At 41.8% G+C, this 21,979-nt stretch overlaps 2 protein-coding genes across 3 annotated transcripts; one reads left to right on the plus strand and one right to left on the minus strand.

Moving 5' to 3' along the window:
* Window positions 1–482: 482 nt before the first annotated feature.
* Window positions 483–14,504, minus strand: whamm (WASP homolog associated with actin, golgi membranes and microtubules). Of its 2 annotated transcripts, none has more exons than XM_076287753.1 (10): window positions 13,782–14,504; window positions 10,418–10,591; window positions 9,199–9,349; window positions 8,450–8,619; window positions 5,219–5,384; window positions 4,145–4,329; window positions 3,791–3,877; window positions 3,459–3,554; window positions 2,665–3,100; window positions 483–1,958 (listed from the first exon to the last, which is right to left on the minus strand). In XM_076287753.1, the coding sequence occupies exons 1-10, from the start codon at window positions 14,352–14,354 to the stop codon at window positions 1,636–1,638; spliced, it is 2,361 nt and encodes a 786-aa protein (XP_076143868.1). In that variant the 5' UTR covers window positions 14,355–14,504; the 3' UTR covers window positions 483–1,635. The 2 variants fall into 2 exon arrangements, with proteins under 2 accessions (XP_076143868.1, XP_076143867.1); XM_076287752.1 differs by having other exon boundaries at window positions 5,210–5,384.
* Window positions 14,505–14,700: 196 nt separating this feature from the next.
* On the plus strand, window positions 14,701–21,973 carry fsd2 (fibronectin type III and SPRY domain containing 2). Its single transcript, XM_076287755.1, has 13 exons — window positions 14,701–14,810; window positions 15,006–15,464; window positions 15,536–15,631; window positions 15,717–15,950; window positions 16,043–16,065; window positions 16,536–16,657; window positions 17,187–17,345; window positions 17,661–17,795; window positions 17,874–18,027; window positions 18,365–18,498; window positions 18,978–19,110; window positions 20,756–20,932; window positions 21,529–21,973. Exons 2-13 carry the CDS (start codon window positions 15,021–15,023, stop codon window positions 21,779–21,781), a joined length of 2,064 nt encoding a protein of 687 aa, XP_076143870.1. The 5' UTR covers window positions 14,701–14,810; window positions 15,006–15,020; the 3' UTR covers window positions 21,782–21,973.
* The last annotated feature ends 6 nt before the right edge of the window (window positions 21,974–21,979 follow it).

Below are 21,979 nucleotides of genomic sequence, written 5' to 3' on the forward strand. Positions count from 1 at the left end.
GAGGTATCTTTCAAGACATCCCTCAGTCATATTGTAAGGACACAAAGACCTATTGAATAGGAGCCAAGAACAGTTATGCAGCTATGCACTACTGCCACTCATCCATTTTTGACATAAAGATCCCTTTATTAGCCTAATGCAGGGAGTCACAGCCTCAAAGAGGGAAGCACTGGAGCAACAGGCCTCTGGCACTGGGGAGGGAGGGTAGGACCACTAGATGGCAGCGACATTAAATGCACTCAGGCACATGGCATCTGCGTCAGATGTGACGTGTTTTAGAGTTCACAGGTTTTCACAGAGCTACACATTCATCATTATCAAAAACAAAATGGCACACATGCTCCTCCTCAAATAGACTGGATGATCTCGACAATCCCAGTTCTATTCTCCTGTGGGCTATACACATTTATCTAGAACTTGTTTGTAGAGGAATACATCAATAGTCTTTTAAAAAAATCACTTGGTAATGAACAACACAATCCTCAAGGCACTTTTGCATATTTAATTATAGTGTTTTTTTACAAACTGTAATTCCATAAAAACTGATTAAGTACTTAAGCAAAAAAAGAAAAAAATTGAACTGAAAGGAGAAAAAAAGGCAAAGAAAAATATCAGTGCATGACATCACGCCTTCAATTTCTGGTAACATAGTCGGGTTAAATCAAGTGCAACACAGGGCTGTAAATCAAAGATTACATACTAACACATTTATGCTTGAGCAGTACTCTGCTTTGAGACAAAGGTCAATGTTTATTGGATTTCTGTGGTTATGGCAGAGACTGCTTACAAATGAAGTCACCTTTAAAAGTAAACGCACGTATCCCTCTATTTCATGTCAGCACGCCTTAAACATTGCTTTGCTGCACTACCAAATATTGCCACTTTTAAAAACACACACACACACACACAAATAGTAAATTGTATGGTGCCAACATCATGATGCACCACGTCAACATGCAACACACTATTCCTTTTAAGGAACTCCCACAAACATAAAACAGACATTTTCGAAGGCTACAAGGTCATGTTTATGTGCATTTAAGTGCAGCCAGAATCTGTGCCCATCAAAGTGCAAAGGCTGCCACTTCCTGCTTATTGTTGTTCATGGTTTTAGTGTCTTAATGAAAATATCTAAATACAGGCTAGTATTATATATTTTCTAAGGGCTTTCTCTGCCTTTAACAATTCTTTAGTTCTGTAACCAAAACCATGATAACCATTGGAAATGAATTCTATCCCCCAATTTTAGTTGTCCCTCATTCATGTTTTATTCTGACTGGACTGTTCCTGTTCTGAGATTGTAGATCATAGCAGACTTCATAGATAAGAGCAGACTTTATATTTCAGCAAGAAATCTTACTGGACAAGTAAAGAGTCACATTTGGATTCTCTGATCAAAGTGCCTTACTATCAAAATCATAAAGAGGGGACCATTGGTAGGTTACCTGTGTGAACAAAGCCCCAATATAGCGTTTTAAGCTTATGCTTTTTCTCTCAGTGTCAAGTAAAAAAGAAAAACACTATTGATCAGGTAACTGTTCAGAGAAAGCTAGCATGTGAATGCATACCATTGGCCTTGCACAATACTTGGGATTTTTGTTGGTTCTGGCGCCGAGAGAGAAGCCCGGATCTTCTTCAGCTGGACCACTCCTCGGACTGGGTGTCTCCATGGTCGTCCGACTCGTCCTCTTCATCGTCCGAGTCCGAGGACACCCTCTTCATCCTCTGCATGGCGGCCTTGATGCTGCGCTCCAGCTCCGAGTCCCTGCTGCCTGGGGAGGGGCCCGACGGATCCGGCCTCTCCACCTTCTTCAGCTTCACACCCTGACGGATGGCCGTCAGGATGCTGTCCCTCACGTTCTCCGTCGGGCTGCCGGCCGGCCTGGAGCTTGGCGGGGGCACCTTCCGCAACTGGATCTGCCCTCTCTGTAAGGACGCCAGCACCTCGTCCATGGAGCCTATGGATTAAACAAACAAACAAACAATTTCAAATGTAAACTACCCGAGTAGAGTATATTTTTCTGGTGCAAATTGCTTCTTATAAAAAATAAAACAAACAAAAATGATATTATGTAACAATTGTCAATTGTCAAACTTAGTCTCTACATGAAACCCATTTCAGCTGAGGAAAAGGACTCAGACTTCAGTCCCCTTCACCTCTGGCAGAAGACTTCACCTCAGTGACTGTGCTTAGAGTGGCACAGGATGACCCAGCAGTGTAAACATGTATTACGGTAGCCATTAGCTGTACACCGGAGGGAAGCACAGTAGAGACAGTAAAGCAGTGACTTCCTGAAGGAGCACTCAGTCCAAACCTCTCTTTCACCATCGCCCTGGAGCCCAGACACTGCACCAGTATTCCACTCAGGAACTGGAGTCGACGTCTCGGCTGTCTGTTTGCTGAGCACAATCTTCTGCAGACAGTCAGAGCTTCACTGCCCAATGTGAGACCTGTCTTTTCTGTTTACCAATATGGGCGCGTTTCCCAGGATGCAATTAGGCTTAGTCTTAGACCACGCTTGGCTTTCGGTGGAGCATCTTCGATGGAAATGCACCTTAAGCCTTGGACACTTGCTTGTTTGAGAGAGCCGCCTGCCATGTTTAACTTTACAGAGAGTTGAAGCAGAATTTGAATGTGGTATGTATGTACAGTAGGTGTCTCACCTATGTTTTGCTTGAGGGTGTTTTTGGCAGGAAATGGAGGTGCTTCTTTCTCATCAAGGGGCTTGGGGGAGTCCAGCTTCTTTGGCTGGTTTGTGGGGAAGCTTGGAAGAGGAGGTGGAGGAGGAGGTGGTGGGAGAGGAGGTGGCGGAGGAGGTGGCGGAGGCGGCGGGTTGGAGGCCTGTGGAGGCGGCGGCAGGGTGGAGGCCTGTGGTGGAGCGGCAGCTCCCGGTCCTGGAGAAACAAAGATCTGGACGGGGATGTCTCTAGGTTTGGACTGCTTCTTCTTGGGGGAGGCGAGAGATGAAGCGACAGCACCCCCACCTAACGGCGGTAAACTGATGATGGACAGCGGCTGGGAGGTGTCCTCATAGACACTCGAGGCCTTCGGGATGGCCCTGGTCCGAGGAGTTTTCAAAACAAACTGGCCTTGTCGCTTCTGGAAAAACAAAAAATAAATTAAATCACATTGCCAACTTCACAGCATACCTAATCATGGCATGGAATCTCTTGACTAGTAACAATTTCTTTCACATTCATGAAAGTAGACACAACTCCACTCCAGCTGTGCTGAACGTGTTTAGGAGATGGCTGCAGAGCTCTTACAAAAAGTCAGATTCATTACAGGAAGCACAGAGAGCTGTGATCCCGTCGAAATGACACGCTAACACAGAGGGAGATCATAGGAAGTAGAAGAAACTGATTAGACCACCTGGGGGACTCTTCATCAAGTCTGGCTATGTGTGTGTGTGTGCGTGTGGTGCTGCCAGCGGTGGTGATGGGGGAGACGAGATTACCTCTCTAAAGGAGCGCAGCCGGTTGAGGGTCTTCTCCCGCTCCAGGTCCACCCACTCCTTCCTCTTCTGCTCCTCCTCTTTCCGCCGCTCTCGTTTCTGCAATCACACAGCGAGGCTAATGGCTGAGGGGAACGTCGTTTCAGAGCTAATGTATGTAAACGAGTCCCAATCCCCTACGAGCTTTGTATGAGCGCTCATTATACTCGCTTCTCTCTCAGACTCTCATGGCGCACTGGCAATCAAAGACGTGTGAGACAAACAAATCCCTCATGTGACACCCTTTTTACAAGGCTAGTCAAGTCAGGTAAAGCCTAGGTGGGCTACATACTCACCAACTGGACATTATGGTGCTGAACAAACTGAACAGTCCTGTCCTGGGCCAAGCGATCCTTCTGTTCATGAGCGTCCACACACTGATCCTAATGAGGACAGAACATTTGAAACGGCATGCGTTCACAAAATGGACATTTATTATCAATATCTAGCTGCTATATTAGTATGTATGAGGCTTGTGAAATATCTATATCATTTACCTACATGACTTAGGAAATTAATAAAAACACAAGGTCACTTAAGAGGCTGCTCAGAGGAGAGTTAGTGAGTGGGAACTTTATTTCTCTGAGTTACAGTGCTGAGAGTGTGATTCTGTCCCCTGCTGCAGGTGAGGAAAGGGAAATCAGGCAGACCTTCTTATTGCGCAGGTAAGCTCTTCTGGCACAGATGGCTCCTCGCTTGCTCTCCAGCTGCTGCAGTCTTCTACTCAGGTTCCTGGCAGGATGGCTGGGCTCGTGCTCACTCGACGTTTGGATGATGCTGTGCAGCTCCTCGAGATCCTCGCACGTGTCATAGTACACAACCTCCTCCTTCAGCTCTGTGTAAAGACACCTCTGTCATTGTCCAGTCATTCCCCTGGTCTGCGTTGGATAGTTATGTATCTATAGGATCCCTCCCTTTATCCTCTGGCTCATTAAGAGTTCATTAAGTAAATCATTCATTTATTTTTACATTAATTTAGATTAAAGTAAATTAGTAAATTATTCATTTATTAGACAGTTGATAATACATTCACTCACATTCAATGAATATCATGTCAGGTCAGGCTTTCAATTAGATCAAAAGCATAGTAGCACTATGTATCACTGAATCACTGTCGGGCTGGCTTGCCATCACTCATACATCTTTACGATCCTACACTGCCAGCTCTGGTCTGTGGTCCACATCCATGCAATGCATCCCTTTTTTTCTGTCATTTATTCATTCATTCCAACGTTCCAGTTTTTCCCCTTTGCCAGAAGAGATTCACATCACACACGACTCATGGGTGCTTTTCATGTTTTATAAATAAATACAAAGCCAACTGCGAGCTGGTCCCAAAACTGCACACAGAAACAAACAAACTATTCCCCCGGAGCTGCAATTAGGGGCCATTTGCATGAATAAATCATCCCTTGTAAATATGCTTTTGTGGCACCGTTTCAAGCCTGGTCTTGTGGAAATAAATATGTGGGCCTGTCTGCTGAGGGCTGAGCCGTCGCCTCTGCCTGCTGGAGACCTCCTCCTCCTCCCCTCCTCGCATCGGTGCTCAGCCCAAGACGGCACTCGCACACAGAAATGACAAGTGTGTGAAAATCGGGCTATTTGGGCAGATTATCCCCGAGCCGTGACTCAGTCAGCAGATGCGTCTCTTTGCATAACATGTCCAGATGTGTGAGTGCGTGCGTCTGTGTGTGTGTGAATAGTGCATATCTTGCCTTTAGTACCTTTCATCTGCCGGCGCACGGTGTCGATTTGTGCGACCAGCAGCAGCTCCTCGTTCTTCAGGATCTCAAATTTAATGTCGTAGAGCTCCAACTGAGCCTCGTAATACAGCAACTCCAGCTGGTCCACCGTCAGCATGTCCCCCTTGTGATCCGCCAGACCCCCCATCTGCAGGAGGACACAGAGGGGTTAAGTGCACTATGACTCATCTCTAGTACTATTAGGAGTGAGGGAGATCAAGATCTGGAGAAGAAAAATGATGGAGCACAGGGGCTACAGCTGTGCCCTTCAATTGTGTCCTAGAGACGGCCAGAAACATAACAACTGTTACCTTACCAGTGAGACTGAGATTGGACAGATAATAATAGACTGAAAAACAGCAGCAGAAAAACAGCATGGCAAGTACAAGGTGCTGGAGGTGTAGAGCAAACTATGAGGTGTTCAAGACATTATGCAAGCATGTCTCTGGAGATTTACTTTGTAGGCGTGTCACGGGGGCAGAAATATTAAGTCATGCTTGTTGCCAAGCCTGATGGAGGCATTGGGGTGACATTTAAAATGCTAATAGGCCCAGGTGGTGTGTGTGTGTGTGTGTGTAGTGTGTGCTATCGACTAGGCTTACACAACAAACTTTTGCATATGAAAATTGTCATTCCACAGTTCCCTACCAATACCTTGGATACAGGCCTCCTGTAGATTATACAGAGCTGCTACAGCACCTGTAGAGCTGGGTAGCGTGTACCAACATGGGCCTATCCACAGTGTCAAGTCACCACCAGACACTCAGCACTAGCAGATCTCAGTAAGGGAGGGGCTGAGGATAAATCTGGTGAGAGAGTTCACTCGGTGGTGTGCCTTTTCTGATGGGCCAAAAATCAAGTATTTGAATTTAATTTTGCAGCTAGAAGAAGCCAAAGGGGAAAAATAAAAAGTGGTGCGATGTGATGCGAAGACGTGCTGCTGCATTCTGATTTGTCTGAAAGGATTTAAACATGCATGCTGGCGCACCTGGGAGTAGGGTATTGCAGTAGTCTAGACATCAGATGAAAAAATGGCATTTGTGTGTGAGGCACACTAACACAATAAGGATCTAATCTGCCTGTTCAGGGGGAATCTTCACATGATGAAATATGGGCAGTGAAGGTTCGCAAGTCATCCATCACGATGAATCGTCAATAGTTATCAATCCCTCGACCCAAGCTAAAATAACTGTGACACATGCAAAAATGTGTGATGAGATTGTTGAGTGGTCTGAGAAAAAGGAAAAAACAGATGTCAGCGATGGGAGAAAAAAACATGCAGGCTGATGACTAGCCCAAATAAGGTAAGATGGTGAGGAGAGAGGCTCTGGTTGAAATGGCAGGCGACTAGGACACCAAGTTCTCACCATGCCATGCTGAAGCACTACTCTGAGCAGCAGGAGCTAAGACAAAAAGGTGCTAAGACAAAAAGGTGCTGAGACGCCCATATCATCAGGACAAGTCAGAAGAAGTGGATGAAGAGGCTGCAAGCCTGCAAGTCTTCCAAAAACTACACAAACACCATGTCAGTAAAATAACCAGCAGACTGACGGCAATCAATAAGATTGTTGTAAGTGAGAAATTCAAACCCTTGAGTAGCAAACTGCATGCTGAAGTGTTTTGGACTGAAAAGGGAAAAAAAAAATCAAACTAGCCTAGTAACTGTAGTTCACCACAAAAGATGAGCTGTTGGAGAGATGTAGCTATTGAGGTTTTCTGTGTGTGATGGGAGAGGGTGTACTGCAGGTATCAGTTAGTAGGGGAGAATGGCTAAAGTGATGCAGTATGGACACAGAAGGGACTGACACCAAGAACAGGGTCTTTCCATTTGGTTTTCATTTACAATATTTTCTCTCTGCTGTCGTGAATGTGATGTGTTGCTCATGGAAAGTATTGGTGAAGCAAATGAACACGTTTCGAGGACAAGGAACCAAGGCTGTCCACACAAGAGGAGAGTAGAGGCAGGACAGGTCTGTGACCCCGTGATTATGAAGAGGAGAGTAGAGGCAGGACAGGTCTGTGACCCCGTGATTATGAAAAGGAGAGTAGAGGCAGGACAGGTCTGTGACCCCGTGATTATCAAGCAATTAGAAAGTGCTTGAAGGGGCGTACAGATGTGGAGACAAACGACAAAAAAATGTTTGAATGATGTGTGTGTAGGCACTAAATGTCATATGTTCTCATATCTCATAAATATTTAGTTAGGCCAGGCAGTGAAATCCCATTGAACATTTATGGAGGAAGCTAAAGCAAATGGTGTATGACAAGGCACCATCCTAAAGCTGATCTGGCAACTGCTTGACAAAGTTGAAACCTGATTTATGAAGAATACTGTTCTACATTACTGAGGTCTATGCTTCACAGAATTCAAGCGGTTGTAAAAGCCAGAAGAGGTGCAATAAAGTACTAGTTATGTTGTTTTTTTAGGTTTGTGATTCCATAATATTCTCCTCAGTAATGAGTGATAGCATATTTTTTTCCTCTACATGATCTGAAAAATAAATTGCCTTTAATTACTACAATTTTAGGCACATCTGTGATTTGTCTTTTTCTAAAAACAGCTAAATTAACATCCTCCAAGAGTGGTGATTCCATCATTTTTGCCAGGGGTTGTAAGTATGTGTCCATGTGTCATTGTTCTGATAAGTTATCTTCACATTGAGGTAATGGGGATGGTCACTTGAAGGACATAATACACTGTGATTTAGCATGCCAGTCAAGTACATCTCACCACCTCTATGACCTCTATGAATGTGAAATTAAGGGCTATGCAAGTGGTATGCTTGCCACCATCTGTCAATATCAAACTTATGTTTTTGTGTGGCTGTACAAAGTTTAAGCTTTGCGTTAAGATGCATGTCACTTATGTTTTTTGTTGACCATACACTTTTTTTTATCCCAAGCAAGAAGTTTGTTTGTTTGTTTTTTTAATTTAAGGCCATTTCCGCAACTAAGGCTATTTAATGGCCAGAGCACTGTGTGTTATAGAAACTTAAATATGTTTCTTAAAATCTATGCTAATAAGATATTCTCCCAAGCAAGAAGAATCAACACAGATATAGTCAGCACCTTCAGTGCTCTGACTCCTAATGATGATGATAATTCATTCTTCTTCAGTTCTCCTCTATTCTGGCCAATCAATACAAATGCAAAACTCAGTCATGTCAGTGTAAAAGAGGTTGAGTGCAAGCAGCACAAACGTGTACCCCTCACCTTTTCCCTGATCTCAGCCTTCTTGCGGTTCAGGCACATTTCCTTCGCCCGCATGTGCTGGAGTGTCTCTTTGGCCAGCAGGAACTTGAGCCTCTCCAGGCGTGGAGAGGCTGAGGCCCAGGAGGCCTGGCCAAACCTCCTCTTATCCTCCTCCATCTGCTTCAGCATCCCTGTGAACACAACTCCTGTCACTGCCGCGACCAGCTGCTCAAAACCCTCACCAGGACCCCACCCGCACATACACACACAGTATATATATATATATATACTGTAAATGCACACACACACACACACACACACACACACACACACGCACACGCGAGAACTGTTGCTATTATTCACTACTATTAAAAGGAGATGAGCGATGCTGATATAAATTGGCCTGGAGAGCAGAATATTATGTGCTTGTATGGACGTAAAGCAGATGATGTTTTCCTCAGCTGACATGGCCCGTGACTCAGTGCTTATGGACTTTTTGACAGTACATGGGCTGTTTGGGAGCAAAGTAGTCAGCATGATGTCATAATGATCCAGTCCATTTTACACTGCACACTCAAATTGTAGCTGACAGTGGAAACAGCCGCATTCACGAGTAAAGAGAGTGCACTGTAAAGCAATTTTCGAAAATATCTGTATATTGATGATACTCGTGCCAATTTGAACACAGGAAAAATTGGATAACAGAGCTCACACAAAGTAGCACTCAGCGAGAAACCAGGTAAGCCGGGTTAGAAACAGCAGTGCAGTACCTGCCAGAGCTTTTGATGTCTGCACAAAGTAGCTGACGGTGATGTCCTGGATGGAGCTCACCGCATCCTCCGCTCTCTTCCTCCAGTCCTCGGCCTCCTTCTGCAGAGCTGCAATCCTTTTGGGGCCCAATTCCTCGTATTCCAAGGATTTCTGTACATTTCAGTGCCAGGAAAGACAAACCAGCACTGATATTACTCTGAAAAACTCAGACGTTTACTACATTATTTTTTTACAGTGAAAATGGCGTTGACATTTCCATTGGTCAGGATGTCTGAATGAAGACCATTAAAGGGCAATAACATCACAGCACACTGAAGGTAAATGGATACAATTCTCAAATACAATTCTGGCTAGTGTGAATGGAGCTGTACATGTCAATAAATAGACGACTGCAATTTTGTTTCTCTGGTCAGAATTGCACTCTGATATTTAGGCCATGCTATCTGCAGCAGCACATGAATAGAAATGTCCAAATAAAGGCCGTATATAGAATATAGCTGGGGGTGATGGAAATGGCAGTGGCCCTTTTGTAAGTCTAATAGGTCTCTTTTGTCAGGGTGACCTGGTATCCACTGAAGCTCATGATTGCATTAGGCAATCACTACAATCTTATTTACGTAAAAAAAAGGACCATAGTTATGCCTATGGAAGTTGGGAGGGGGGCACCAATGTCATTAGTGAGGGACAACAATACATTCTGAGACCAGGCGAGATCATCAACTATGTGGTTTGATAGATACAATTGAGCACATCATGTTCAAGGGATCATGGTATCCATTTTACTCTGTTGATCTATTCACTACAAGTCTCCTCTCATCGTTATCTTATCATTGAAAGCTGCAGTTAGTGGTATAAAGGATTCTCTAGCTGTAACTTAAGTCACTTTGGATAAAAGTGTCTGCTAAATGAATAAATGTAATGCAATAGATACTTCCAGACCAACAATAACATTTATCAGGAAAAAAAATAGTTATCATTGTAAATTCAGAGGCATTTTCACTTTTTACATCACTTACACCTTTAGGAAAGGACTTAAAAAAAAGACAGTGTCAAAGAACCTTGCTGTTTTTTGTTGAATCTCACAGAGAAATGTTGTCATAGCATAGTAGCAAATATACAAAACCATACATGGCAAACTCCAGCTTTCAATTCAATCATTTCATTAACAGTCATCTATCAAAATGCTCATGCTTTGAAACAAGGAAGAGCAGACTGTACCAGAATCTCCATCTTGTACAGCATAGCCAGCTCTCTCATATCTCGAAAAGGTTGAAGCAGGTACTGGTAGAAGAGCGTTGCCACGGTGACTAATTCCTTGTAAGCTTCGTCTTCCTCTTCATAAATCTTTAACAGTCGGACCAAACTGTCGGTACCATTGTGCTGTTGGAACATCTGAAAGAAATATTTGTCATAGAGCTGTTACATCATGCAATAATTCATGGGGGTTCAAATATTCAGTCAGTTCATAATGAGACAAAACATACATAAATAAGCTCCTTAGTCGTCATACAGTCCAATAACATTTTTTGAATCACACAGAACAATGACACATTCAAATTTGAATGTTGAAATACCAAATGTTGAATTACCATAGATGTGGGCAAATTTGCCAAATATCTACAGCACACTATATTTTCAGCCATATGCAGGATCTGACATGTTCATCAATATGACTGGCTGATGACAATTGTGTTGCGTGGGTGAGTGTGAGCACATGCTTGTGCTCCTCAAAAGTCCTTGATGAGATTCAGGCACACATGTCAGGCACACATGTCAACAGAGGTGACAAAGATGCAGAGCTCCGTTAAAGAGAGCCTTAGACATGTTGGCGAGGGAGGCACACAATGTCCGCATGAGTGCTGAGAACCCACATGACTCCCACTAACACGGAGGTCCGAAACCACTTCCAGGCACGCCCACCAGAACAGGGCCAGTACATATACACACACAGGTATTCCCTGCCCCCTTTCCCCATCTTCATCTTGACAAGAAATAGTACAGGAATTACTGGAGTGGTGATGGAACACGGCAGAGGGGGGCAAACCAGCAACAATTAGCAGTTAGCCTTTACCTGGTTTTGAAGTTCACTCAAAAGGGTAAGCACCAGTTGGCCATTTGAAATCCATTTCACATAGAACAGATGGGCAATGGGATCACAACACCTGACATTGATGACAGATAGTCTTTTCTATGGCATGTGAGACAAATGTACTGAGTAAAAAATGTGATGGGCCAAAACAAAACCTGCTTTTTCAATGTAATTTGTTGTCTATTCTGTTTAAGTATGTTAAGATCTGATCTACCGGTAGTCATCATCGTCCTCATAACTAGGCCTACAGGCCTAAAGAGTAAAACAATGGGGGTAGACAATAGGCTAAATGAGACATCATGTGTGGTCACTGGTCACAAATAAGGTCTTTGTACCTCAGTAGCTATAAGGCCTTATGCATTTATCAAAAAAGAGAAGAAAGTATGCACTAGCTTCAATGTATAAATTATCAAATAAAAAAAACTTTCACTTTGAAGCCATACAGAGTCAGACCTGTTTCTTTTTTGACCTTCAGTTCCCTTTTTCCTACACCTCACAAGCTTTGGGAATAAGCGCATACTTGCTTCTTTTTCCTCTTTCAGTTTCTCTCTTTGTCAGAAATCTTCAGCTCAGATATATTGAAACAGCCCAAGATGCACAGGCCAAATGTTTAAGCTTATTTTGCATACTTTCCTAGAGATAACAAAAGGACAGATGCAACCTAAACTAATAGTGTAAGTCAACTATTAGACTCTGCCTTTTTCATGCTGTTTAGTAACTGGACAACAGACTAAGCCAATACAATCAATATGATTTACACATGTTAAATACGTTTTATAGCTGTAGAACTATTTTGTGCATACGTGAAAATGTTTTGTACATGCTAATAGAATTTACAAATGCACACAAATGACCTCCATTCCAACTTTCCTGTGTGATGCTGAAGTTACACTAAAGAAACCAGATTCAAGTAACGTGTATGAATTCTGGCCCATTTTTAACAGCCTTTCTAAAGAGCTAATCACCACCCATGATTATGTTCCCTTTTCAGTGGACTTCTCAAAAGTATTTGTACTTGTAGAATAGATTTATCACTGTATAACAGATGTGTAGATTAGCATATATAAAACCTGTAGAGTAGATTTTGTAAGTGTAAGACATATTTGTAATATTGGAAATCATTTGTGCAAATTATTTAGTGCAGTTACAAATCAGTTTTACAGATACATGGGGTGATACACACATGCAATAAATATGAGACATTTTTGATACCCAAGATGGCACTGCATCTGCCGAAATGATGTATAACTGTAGGACAGCTTTGTAGAACATTGATTTGTAAGAATACATTTCTAATAGTAAGATTAAGATTGTAGGATGACTTGTAACTGTAGAACAGATCTACCTGTAGAATAGATTTGTAATATTGTCAATTAGGCTTACTAGTTCAAATCATTTTCACAGTTACAAATTATTTCTAGTGGCCATACACACACAAAACTCATGAGACTGAATTGTTTCCTTTTCCAGCTTATAGGCCTAGCTATTCACCTTTTCTTTCTCTCTCTCTCTCTCTCTCTCTCTCACACTCATCACACAGACGGAGTTGTTCTTAAAGGAGCCAAACAACTTTTATAACAAGAAATATGCTATAGCATTGTGCTATTTTGCGTTTAGTTTTTTTGCTGGTGTACCATGGAAGACAGGCCAATACCTACTAGGTTAAATTACTGCAATTGAATGCTGCTTAATTGTATATTTTCAGGCCAAAGACATATTTTGTGAGAAACTTCAAAACAGATTAAATTTCAGCTTGTAAAAGTAGTCCAAAATGTCCTCCAGATAACAACCCCCACTTGCTTGATTTTTTTTCTGGGGGAAACACTGCAACAGTTAAGTACACTGTAGATCTCTCTGCCTGATTGTGGGCATGTTGGCCATTGTCCTAAAAGGATGCTGACTTTAGGATTCAACAAACATTATTTTCAAACTGTTCATATCAGGCTTTTGAAAACAAATTCAGCAAATGATGAAAATAAGACCAAGTATAGGAATCGACAAGAATTGTGTTTTTGTTCATGGTTGCTAATTATTATTAGGTTTCAATCTGCAGAATTGTAGTTGACTAGGCCATAGGCTATACTTCCCTGCCAAAATACAAGCAGCCATCTGTCATCATTTGTTTGAATTGTTTTTGCATTTAATAAAGTGGGACATTTCTTATACAGACATAAAGGGACAGTAATTTGGCTTTATATATAACATCCTACAACTGGTAGTATCATGAATATTGTTTAATCCTTGCCATACCAACTGAAAGCATGTTATAGGAATCCTGCCTATAATGTAGGCCCAATGCTAGATCTGCTGGGAAACATCAGTGACCCCATCTTGTAGGCCTACATCCCATTATTTATTATATATTATATATTATGGCCAATACAACACAACAGCTTATGTTTTCTTGCAGCCTTTCAAATACACCCAAGCCATTTACGTTACTGACCGACCACCATCTGTAGGAAGCCACCTGTCATGATAGGCCCAGCTCACCTTTCGCAGAAGATCTTTGGCCCTTGCAACTTCATCCTCCATGGTTTTTCTCTTGAACTCTTGAAGATTTTCAAAATATTCTTCCACATCTCGTTCATCGTTGTTAAATAAAGAATCTAAAACAATCTTACGGCCACATACGTCAATCGCAGTACTAAAGTATTTTTCGAGCTGACGACAGGGGGTATCCAAATCTTTGTCTTGGTCCTCTTGGTTCCCTGTCCGGTTAAAAAATATAAGGTCCCATATATTCCCATCCTCGAAGTCTGACAAATCGGGGAAATATGGGGCCAATACATCACCAACACATGTAAACTGGCGGTGGACATTTTTTAGATCACTGACAGAGAACAATCCGGCCCAGCTTGTTTGTGTATCTCCGATTGCTAGCTCTTCTTTTCGTTTCTGTCGCTGAAGTGTTCTGTTGTGACAAGTGACAGCGAACTTGGATTCGATTACGTTCCACTGAACGATAAAACCCAATTTAAATGTCTCATTTTCATCAAACAAATTACTTTTAATCGCGACCCAGCCATCTAAACTATCCAAGCGATCGAAGTCTACACTATTCATTTTGGGTAAACATACACAACTCCAGTTTAGCGCTAGCTGCTGTGTTTACACCGTCCGCCATATGCATGACGTAGATATCCTTTTACCTTCAACTTTGACCTTTTGATCACATGCTCGGGAAATTCCATGTCTGCTTTGTTGTCTGATGTAAAATATATTAATACAGACTATACGCTATATTACTTTCATGACCATTAAAAAATACTACAGAAAAAAATGTGTTTGTATGTAAACAAGTGCCACATTATTACAACAGTTTCAAATGCGCAAAGTTAAACGCAACAGGAATGAGGGTGAAACACGAGCAGCTGACTTGGCTGTTGACTTCGTCTATATTTGTCACAAAGTTGCATGTCGTTTAGCCAGGTTGCTGTGGTTAAGTCAAGCCCATCCTAGGCTAGCATACACAGGACACTGACATGAACATTTTCGCGGATTGAAATCCTTCGAAAATCTGTAAGTGACGCAAACACTATGGAAACTTGCCTGTTTTGCAAAACTGAAATAGAGGGCGCGCTTCAGCACGCGTAAATCGGCCATACAGTAGCCTATGGTCTGAAATATGAAATCACAGCTTTAGTGATAGCCTACAATATGTTGGTATCGTTCTGTATTCTGTTTTCTTATTAGCCTACACTACTAATTTCACAGCCAGTGCTACTCGATATGGATCTGTTTGGAGGGACACTGGATGTCATTGACGAGGAAATGACAGTTAGTGATGATGAAGACAAAGTTGAAGATCGCACCAGAGTATTAATGGACATGTACAGTCTAGAAAATACAGAAGCACAAGCCAAACCGCAGGTTTCCACTTTCCAACGGTTTTCTGTGGACACAAATGAGTCACTTCACTTTGAACCCTACATACCTGAGGGAGACGAGAGTGAGCATGCACTGGGCAATGATGACGTGTTTCTGACGGGAAATCAAAGTGTATTTGATGAATCAAAGGAATTAATGGAGGGACGCACCGCTCAGAGTGAGAGCGACCCTCCTGATGCTTACTGCACCGACTGCCAGACATCGACTTACGTATTTCAAAATATTACTGGGCCTCACAAGAACCACAGGGTCATCCTAATGAAGAAAGCAGCCCAGGAAATTAAGGTAGCCTCAGTGCTAATAAATAATACTTCCATATTGTGCAGTTTTCATTAAATCTTATTTTACTTTTACAGAGTAGCATCAATAAAACAAGGAGCAAGTTGGAAGAAAAGATTACACAAATGGAAAATTTTGCTGGCAACCTTGAGGAGATATTTATAACAGTAGAGGTATCATTTCCAGTTGTCTCCAGCTGTCTCATTAATGATTAACAGAATGCCAAGATTACAGACAAGATATTTTGCATCTCTGCAGGAAAACTTTGGCAGGCAAGAACAGAACCTGGAGCATCACTATAATGATGTCCTTCAGACGCTGGCCCATCGCTATGATGAGAGGGCATCAGCTCTGGAGGATGAGAAGAAAATTAAGCTTGAGTCTCTTTATAGTCAGCTGATTGACTGTGGGAAAATGCTGGATAATTCCAAAGAGCTGATTGAGCAAGCCCAAATGGTCTACAGAAATGAAAACAAGTATTCTTTCCTTCAGGTGAGTTGATTTGCCAACAATTAATTGTCATACATTTAAATACTTAATCACTTTGGTTGGTTGCCTATATGATTTTGTATTACGTTCGACAGAGGGTAATGCCCGTCATGAAGAGGTATGTATACTCTGATTTACTCCAATGGCTGACAAAGGAGTGGAAATAATTACCACTACCGTTTTAATATTAATATAATCTGAACAATATTTTCTCTCTGCAAGATCTCATGCATTAACAATGTTTGACTAACTGTGCTGATGTTTTTTGGAAATGAGCCTGAAAATGCTAGCTGTGTTGATTGTTACTGTGTCAGAATGTTTTCACACATTTATTCCATCTCTGTCTAGTCAGAAGCATTGTAGACTAACCACATATTACTGAATATGGTCAAGCCCCAATGTAGATCGTTTTTATGTAGGCCTAATATTTTTACATGCCTGTGCTTTTTGAGGTTTTTGTGATTGAGTGAACTTTTGCTCTAACGGTGCCCTTTGTGAATGGTTTGCAAAATTTGAGTGGTTTTCTATAACTGGAACAACATTTTGTTTAGGCCTATTCTTGACAGTTCTGTGTTTGGTCCAAAACAGAATTGAGGAACATGCTAAAAAGGAACCAGACCTCAAGATCTCTACATCCTTGGAGTTTGACACCCAAACAGCTGATTTGTCTGATGTCAAACAAATGATGGACTCAATCAATGCTGTCCCAGGTTTTAATCTCTGCGTCTTAATGAACACACAAAAATCACCACCTTTATCTTTGTGACAAATAGATAATAGATATCTTCAGATTACCCCATAGAGGTTCCATACAGGCCAATGACACATCACTTACATCCACACATTAATTACAGTGCCATATTAGTCACTAAGAGAAGAATGGTGGTAACCATTAATGCTCATTGTAGAGCTTTGAGTGTCATCCCTTCTCTAATCCTTCAGTTGTCAATAATTGTGTAAGGTGCTTTTGTATGTAAGACATATACATTATAGTATTGATCCTGCTGTTCTCAACAGTTTGGAAATAATATTAAACATTGTTCTTGGCCATTTCTTTCCAGCCGAGTAGTATAGAGAATCCTGATTTTTTAAATATAATGTATGTCATGTAAAAAGAGAAGTCACAGTAAATATAACAATGGATTGGGTTAATCTTTACTATTCAAGAAAATGAAAGATTCAAGGAAAACAGATGTGGGAGAATAAGTATGTTTCTTTGCTCTCTAAACTATATTGCAGCTCCCTCGGCTCCAGTCATGAACCCACAGGTTCTCAACTCTGCCACCTGCACGTCTGTGCGCGTGTGCTGGAGCCTGTTCTCTGATGACACGGTGGAGTACTATGAGCTCTACAGCAGACCCATCTTTGAGGACATCACCGTGGAGTCTGATCTGGAAGGTAACACCGGGAAACCGTCAGCATTCACTCAGCACTTAAATAATCTCAGAGTCCACCATTAAGAATTTAAATCCGTTGACAGAACTGGGCTATGACACATGGGATAGAGGTACACACATTATCTTAACTTCCCTGATTTGCAATGTGAAGTGACAAGCCTTTTTAGTCTGTCCTCACAGGCATTTCTTAGGCATATACTGTTGATTATTTATAGCTCGTCCCTACATTACAGTTGAAACATCTTTATCAGTCATGATTGGCATAGGCTTCTCAGTGGTGTTATTATGGTTCATTACGTTTTTGTTCCCTGTGTAGCATCAAAGTTGAAGGTGAAGGAGACTCACTACACTGTTACTGATTTACTGCCAAATGCACAGTACGAGTTCTGGGTCACTGCAACCAATACCACAGGCATCAGCCCAGCCAGTGAGAAAGCTGTGTACATGACAGGTAAAAATAAAATTTCTTAGGCCTGGTGCTGACCCGGTTCCTGGGCTCGAGAGACCTCACCTCTCCTGTTCTCTGCAGTGCCTTCTCCTCCCGTCATCAAGCCACGAGAGTGCACAAGTTGTCCGGATGCTGCCCTCATTCGCTGGGACTCAGGGAACACCAACCCTGTGGATTCCTACACACTGGAGCTGATTGAGATGGGCGCAGAATCAGGCAGAGCCGGTGTGACAGAGTAAGCAAGCGATAGCCCACTATGAAAATACAGATGGGCAACCCTGACTGAGCATTTTGTACATTCTTAGTCATCTCAGATCTCAGTGTGCTCTGTACTTCATTGCAAAAATAGTGAGTGGAAAATTCCCTTAATGTGTTTCTTTTAAAGGTTACACGGAACAAATTCTACTAACTTGTGTGTTATCAGCCTTAGGGGTTGCTGTGTGCAAGCCATAAACTTGGTTTTTAGTCAGCACTTCAAATCTCCAGTGGGCATAATAGCCCAGTGTCCTAGAAAGCTATACTTAGCCAAGTTGTCTTGAGCTTTGATAACATTCTTCTTTATATCTGAACAGGTCCATTGTGGCCATTCCTACTTGTGAGTGCTTAATTCAGCTGCAGCCAGGAAAGTGCTACCTGATTTATGTCAGGGCTGTGAATATTGGCGGCCCAAGTGAGAGAAGTGAGTCGTTTACTGTGTCAACAACAGGTGAGATCCCATACCTGTGCTCATTCATCATCACAGACTATGGGTAAACACATTTAATAGGTATCAAATGAAATGTGGGAACAATCCGTACTATCTTAATAGGCCCAGTGCAGCATTAATTATTTTTTGAATAGTCCAATGACTTTCTATAGGACTCAAAGTTCTCATGCATGCTGTAATTAAAGGCGCAGTCAGCAATTGAGCAGGAAGTCAAGCTTGTTTATATTTATATTTAAGATTATTAGTAGACACTTTTGTCCAAAACAACGTATATTATATTTTAACCATGGACCAAACGAAACACAACAGAGAGGTAGCTCATCACTCCCTTCAGTATTCCCAGAGAAACTACACACAGGGTTTCGTTTTTGTTTGGGGGACAGGCTGCCCCCACTTTGTTTAAGGCTATTTGAGGTTAATGAAGAAATCCCTGTAAATCTTTTGTGCCATTGAAATACTAACCCAATTAATATTTCCAGGAACATTCTTTCACCTTCTGGAGGACACAGCCCATCCATGTCTGAGTGTGTCAGAGGATGGCTTCACCATGTTCTACACAGATGAGGAACTGCCTTTGAGTGAAATGGCCTTCAGTGACAATACCTTTGCAAGGTGGGCCTGAATATTATGGCAATACATATACAGTACAACCCCAAATCAGAAAAAGTTGGGACGGGATGTGAATAAAAACAGGATTTAATAATCTGCTAATCTCTTAAACTCATATTCAGTTGCAAAAAGGACACAGACAACATTTCAAATGTTAAAAATGACCATTTTGACAATTTCATTGGAAATATATGTTAATGAATTTGATACCAGCAACATGTTTCAAAAAAAGTTGGAAGGGGGGTAGAAAAATGCTGGAAATGTGTAATGATATAGAAAACAAAAGGAGGAGTGTTTCACAACTAATTAGGGTAACTGGCAACACGATTGGGTATGAAAAAGAGCATCCCAGAGAGGCAGGGTCTCTTAGAAGTAAAGATGTAGGGGTATTCATCACTCTGTGAAAAGCTGTTTGTACAAATGATTAAACAATGTAATTGTAATGCTTTTTAACATGAAATTTTGAAGTATTTGTGAAGTTCATCATCTACAGGACATAATATTACCTGTATTAAAACATTCAGAGAATCCAGAGAAATCTTTGCAAACAAGGGAAAGAGCTGAAAAACAAATTGGATGGCCTTGGTCTTTTGGACCTCAGATCACTGCATCAAAACCAGACCTGTCATTGTATGGGCTCAGGAAAACCTCTGATAACCATTGTCTATGTGCACAGTTTGATACTCAATTAAAAAAACTGCAGCCAAAATTGTATTGAGACATGATACAGAAAATACTGAGTATTTGGGTAACATGGAAAAAGGTCCTGTAGTTATACCAAATCAAAATTTCCCATTCTTTTTGGAAATCATGGACTCATCTGGACACAATCAATTCGGAATGATGTAGGCTTATACAGGTTTTGAGCAACATATACTGCCATCCAGGAAATGCTTTTTTCCAGGGAAGACCTTGAATATTTCAGGAAAACAATGGCAAAATGAATTGTGCACATATTTCCAGGTGCTAAAAAGGCCTGTAGTCCAGACCTGTCAGATTAGGTGCATCATGGAATGAAAAACATTATTAAGAATACCTTATACTGTCGAGCAACTGAAATCCTATGTCGGGCAGGAATGGGACATTTAATTCAGAAAAAACTGTGGCAACTGGTCTTCTCAGGTCCTAAACATTTACAGAATTAAGAGTCGAAGCAGCACAGTGGTAAACATTCCATCCCAACTTTTTTTGAAAGATGTTGCTGACGAAGTTCAAAATGATCATATATTTTCCATGAAATAGTCAGAATTTTCATTTTCAACATTTGATATGTTGTCTATGTCCTTTTTGCTGCTAAATATGGGTTTACAAGACTTGTATATTATCACATTCTGTTTTTATTTGGATTTTACACGTTGTCCCAACTTTTTCTGATTTGGGGTTGTATTATTAAGTGGAAGCCGAGGTCACATGGTCAATTCACATCAGTGAAAACAAGCAACATTTGTCTTATGCATATCACAGATCAAATCTAGTCATTGTAAAGTTTATAAACCTAAGGAAACCCCTGTGCAGATGTAAAACCTAGTACTCGCACTCTCAGCCTACAATATTACCGTAGTTATTCTATTTCTTTATAATTTGAACCCCATTTGTACGATACTTGCACTGGTACACTGAAGATCCTTAAGACTTGTCACTTGTTCAGATGTGTGGCAGTGCTTGGTGATTTGATCCCAGTGCGAACCAAGCATTACTGGGAAGTGGAGGTGGACCCCCACACTGAATACAGGATTGGAGTGGCATATGAAGACACCCAGAGAAATGCCTACTTTGGAGGGAACAACACTTCGTGGTGCATGAGGCATGTCCTCACCCCGTCCCGGTAAGACACACACCTGCAGTTCCTCACCTTTTGGTTGTAGAAGTACATCATGAATCCCACAAGGGCAGTGGTGGCCAGTGAGTGAGGCCTGAAGTCTGGTTATTTTGGGTAGCTCTAATTAGTAGGCTACTCACATAGACAGGATGAAGGATGACAAAAGTATAGCGTGTAAAAAGCAGTCATTTGCCTTTCTGTCTGGCAATACAAATGACAGTAGCTAGCTACAACCAACAAAAGCTTCCATCCACCCACCAGGCCTACCATAAACACTGCCCACTTTGAACATTTTAGTCAGCTTAGAGGAAAAATAGAGCTTTGCTATCAAAGGAGAGAGCAAATCTCCCCATTGCTTTCTTGCATTTAGCTTTATAACAGGCAAAGAAATGGAATTGTAAAAGGCCCATAGCATAACGTTTTTCTGTTGCTATGGAAACACCTATTTTCAGCTCCTGACTGGCGCGGCGTTTGGCAAGTCTTCCTGAGCCACTGCAAATCACAAAGCACCGCTGTGTAGGCAAGGAGCACGGCAGAGCATCTGCTGAAATGGCTATATAGGTTGGAACTCATTTCCAAACATTCTGCTTCTTTTCCTTCAGGCACAAGTACGAGTTCCTGCACAGTGGCTGGACACCAGACATCAGAATCACCAGCCATCCCCTGAGAATCGGTGTGGCGCTAGACTACGACCAGGGGAAGCTGTCCTTCTTCAATGCAGATTTGGGCCAGCATCTCTACACCTTTGACTGTCAGTTCCTGCATTACGTTCATCCCTGCTTTGCCCTAGACAACCCAGGAGGACTTTCGCTCAGAAATGGCGTTACACCACCCCACTACATTAGTCTGATTTAAGTCTTTAAAGATAAGTGTTCAAACAGTCCCACTTTTCCATAACAGCTGCACTAGGTGTAGCACAACAGGGGGGATGGGGCGTCATAAGCTTAAGAGGGTATTAGAGTTAGGACATATGGCCATTTTTAATTAGCTACAGTACACTGTTCTAGTCACTTAGTGAAATCAAAGTGATTATAACCAGTCAAACCCCCCCCC

The sequence above is a fragment of the Alosa pseudoharengus genome, unplaced genomic scaffold, assembly GCF_046254945.1.
Source record: "Alosa pseudoharengus isolate Yale_2024_CS ecotype anadromous, Long Island Sound unplaced genomic scaffold, YU_APseudo_1.1 YU_APseudo_1.1_scf_16, whole genome shotgun sequence".
In the NCBI taxonomy this organism is placed as follows: domain Eukaryota; kingdom Metazoa; phylum Chordata; class Actinopteri; order Clupeiformes; family Clupeidae; genus Alosa; species Alosa pseudoharengus.

What these genes read in the sequence shown, in the direction of transcription:
- whamm (XM_076287752.1), bottom strand. Translation starts at nt 14,354, where the DNA reads ATGAATAGTGTAGACTTCGATCGCTTGGATAGTTTAGATGGCTGGGTC. An exon ending in GCAGATGAAAGGTACTAAAG is followed by an intron (nt 4,330 to 5,209) that starts GCAAGATATGCA and finishes GTCTTTACACAG; the next exon opens with AGCTGAAGGAGGAGGTTGTG. An exon ending in AGCACCATAATGTCCAGTTG is followed by an intron (nt 3,555 to 3,790) that starts GTGAGTATGTAG and finishes GTGTGATTGCAG; the next exon opens with AAACGAGAGCGGCGGAAAGA.
- fsd2 (XM_076287755.1), top strand. Translation starts at nt 15,021, where the DNA reads ATGGATCTGTTTGGAGGGACACTGGATGTCATTGACGAGGAAATGACA. An exon ending in GGCAGAGCCGGTGTGACAGA is followed by an intron (nt 18,028 to 18,364) that starts GTAAGCAAGCGA and finishes ATATCTGAACAG; the next exon opens with GTCCATTGTGGCCATTCCTA. An exon ending in CATGTCCTCACCCCGTCCCG is followed by an intron (nt 20,933 to 21,528) that starts GTAAGACACACA and finishes CTTTTCCTTCAG; the next exon opens with GCACAAGTACGAGTTCCTGC.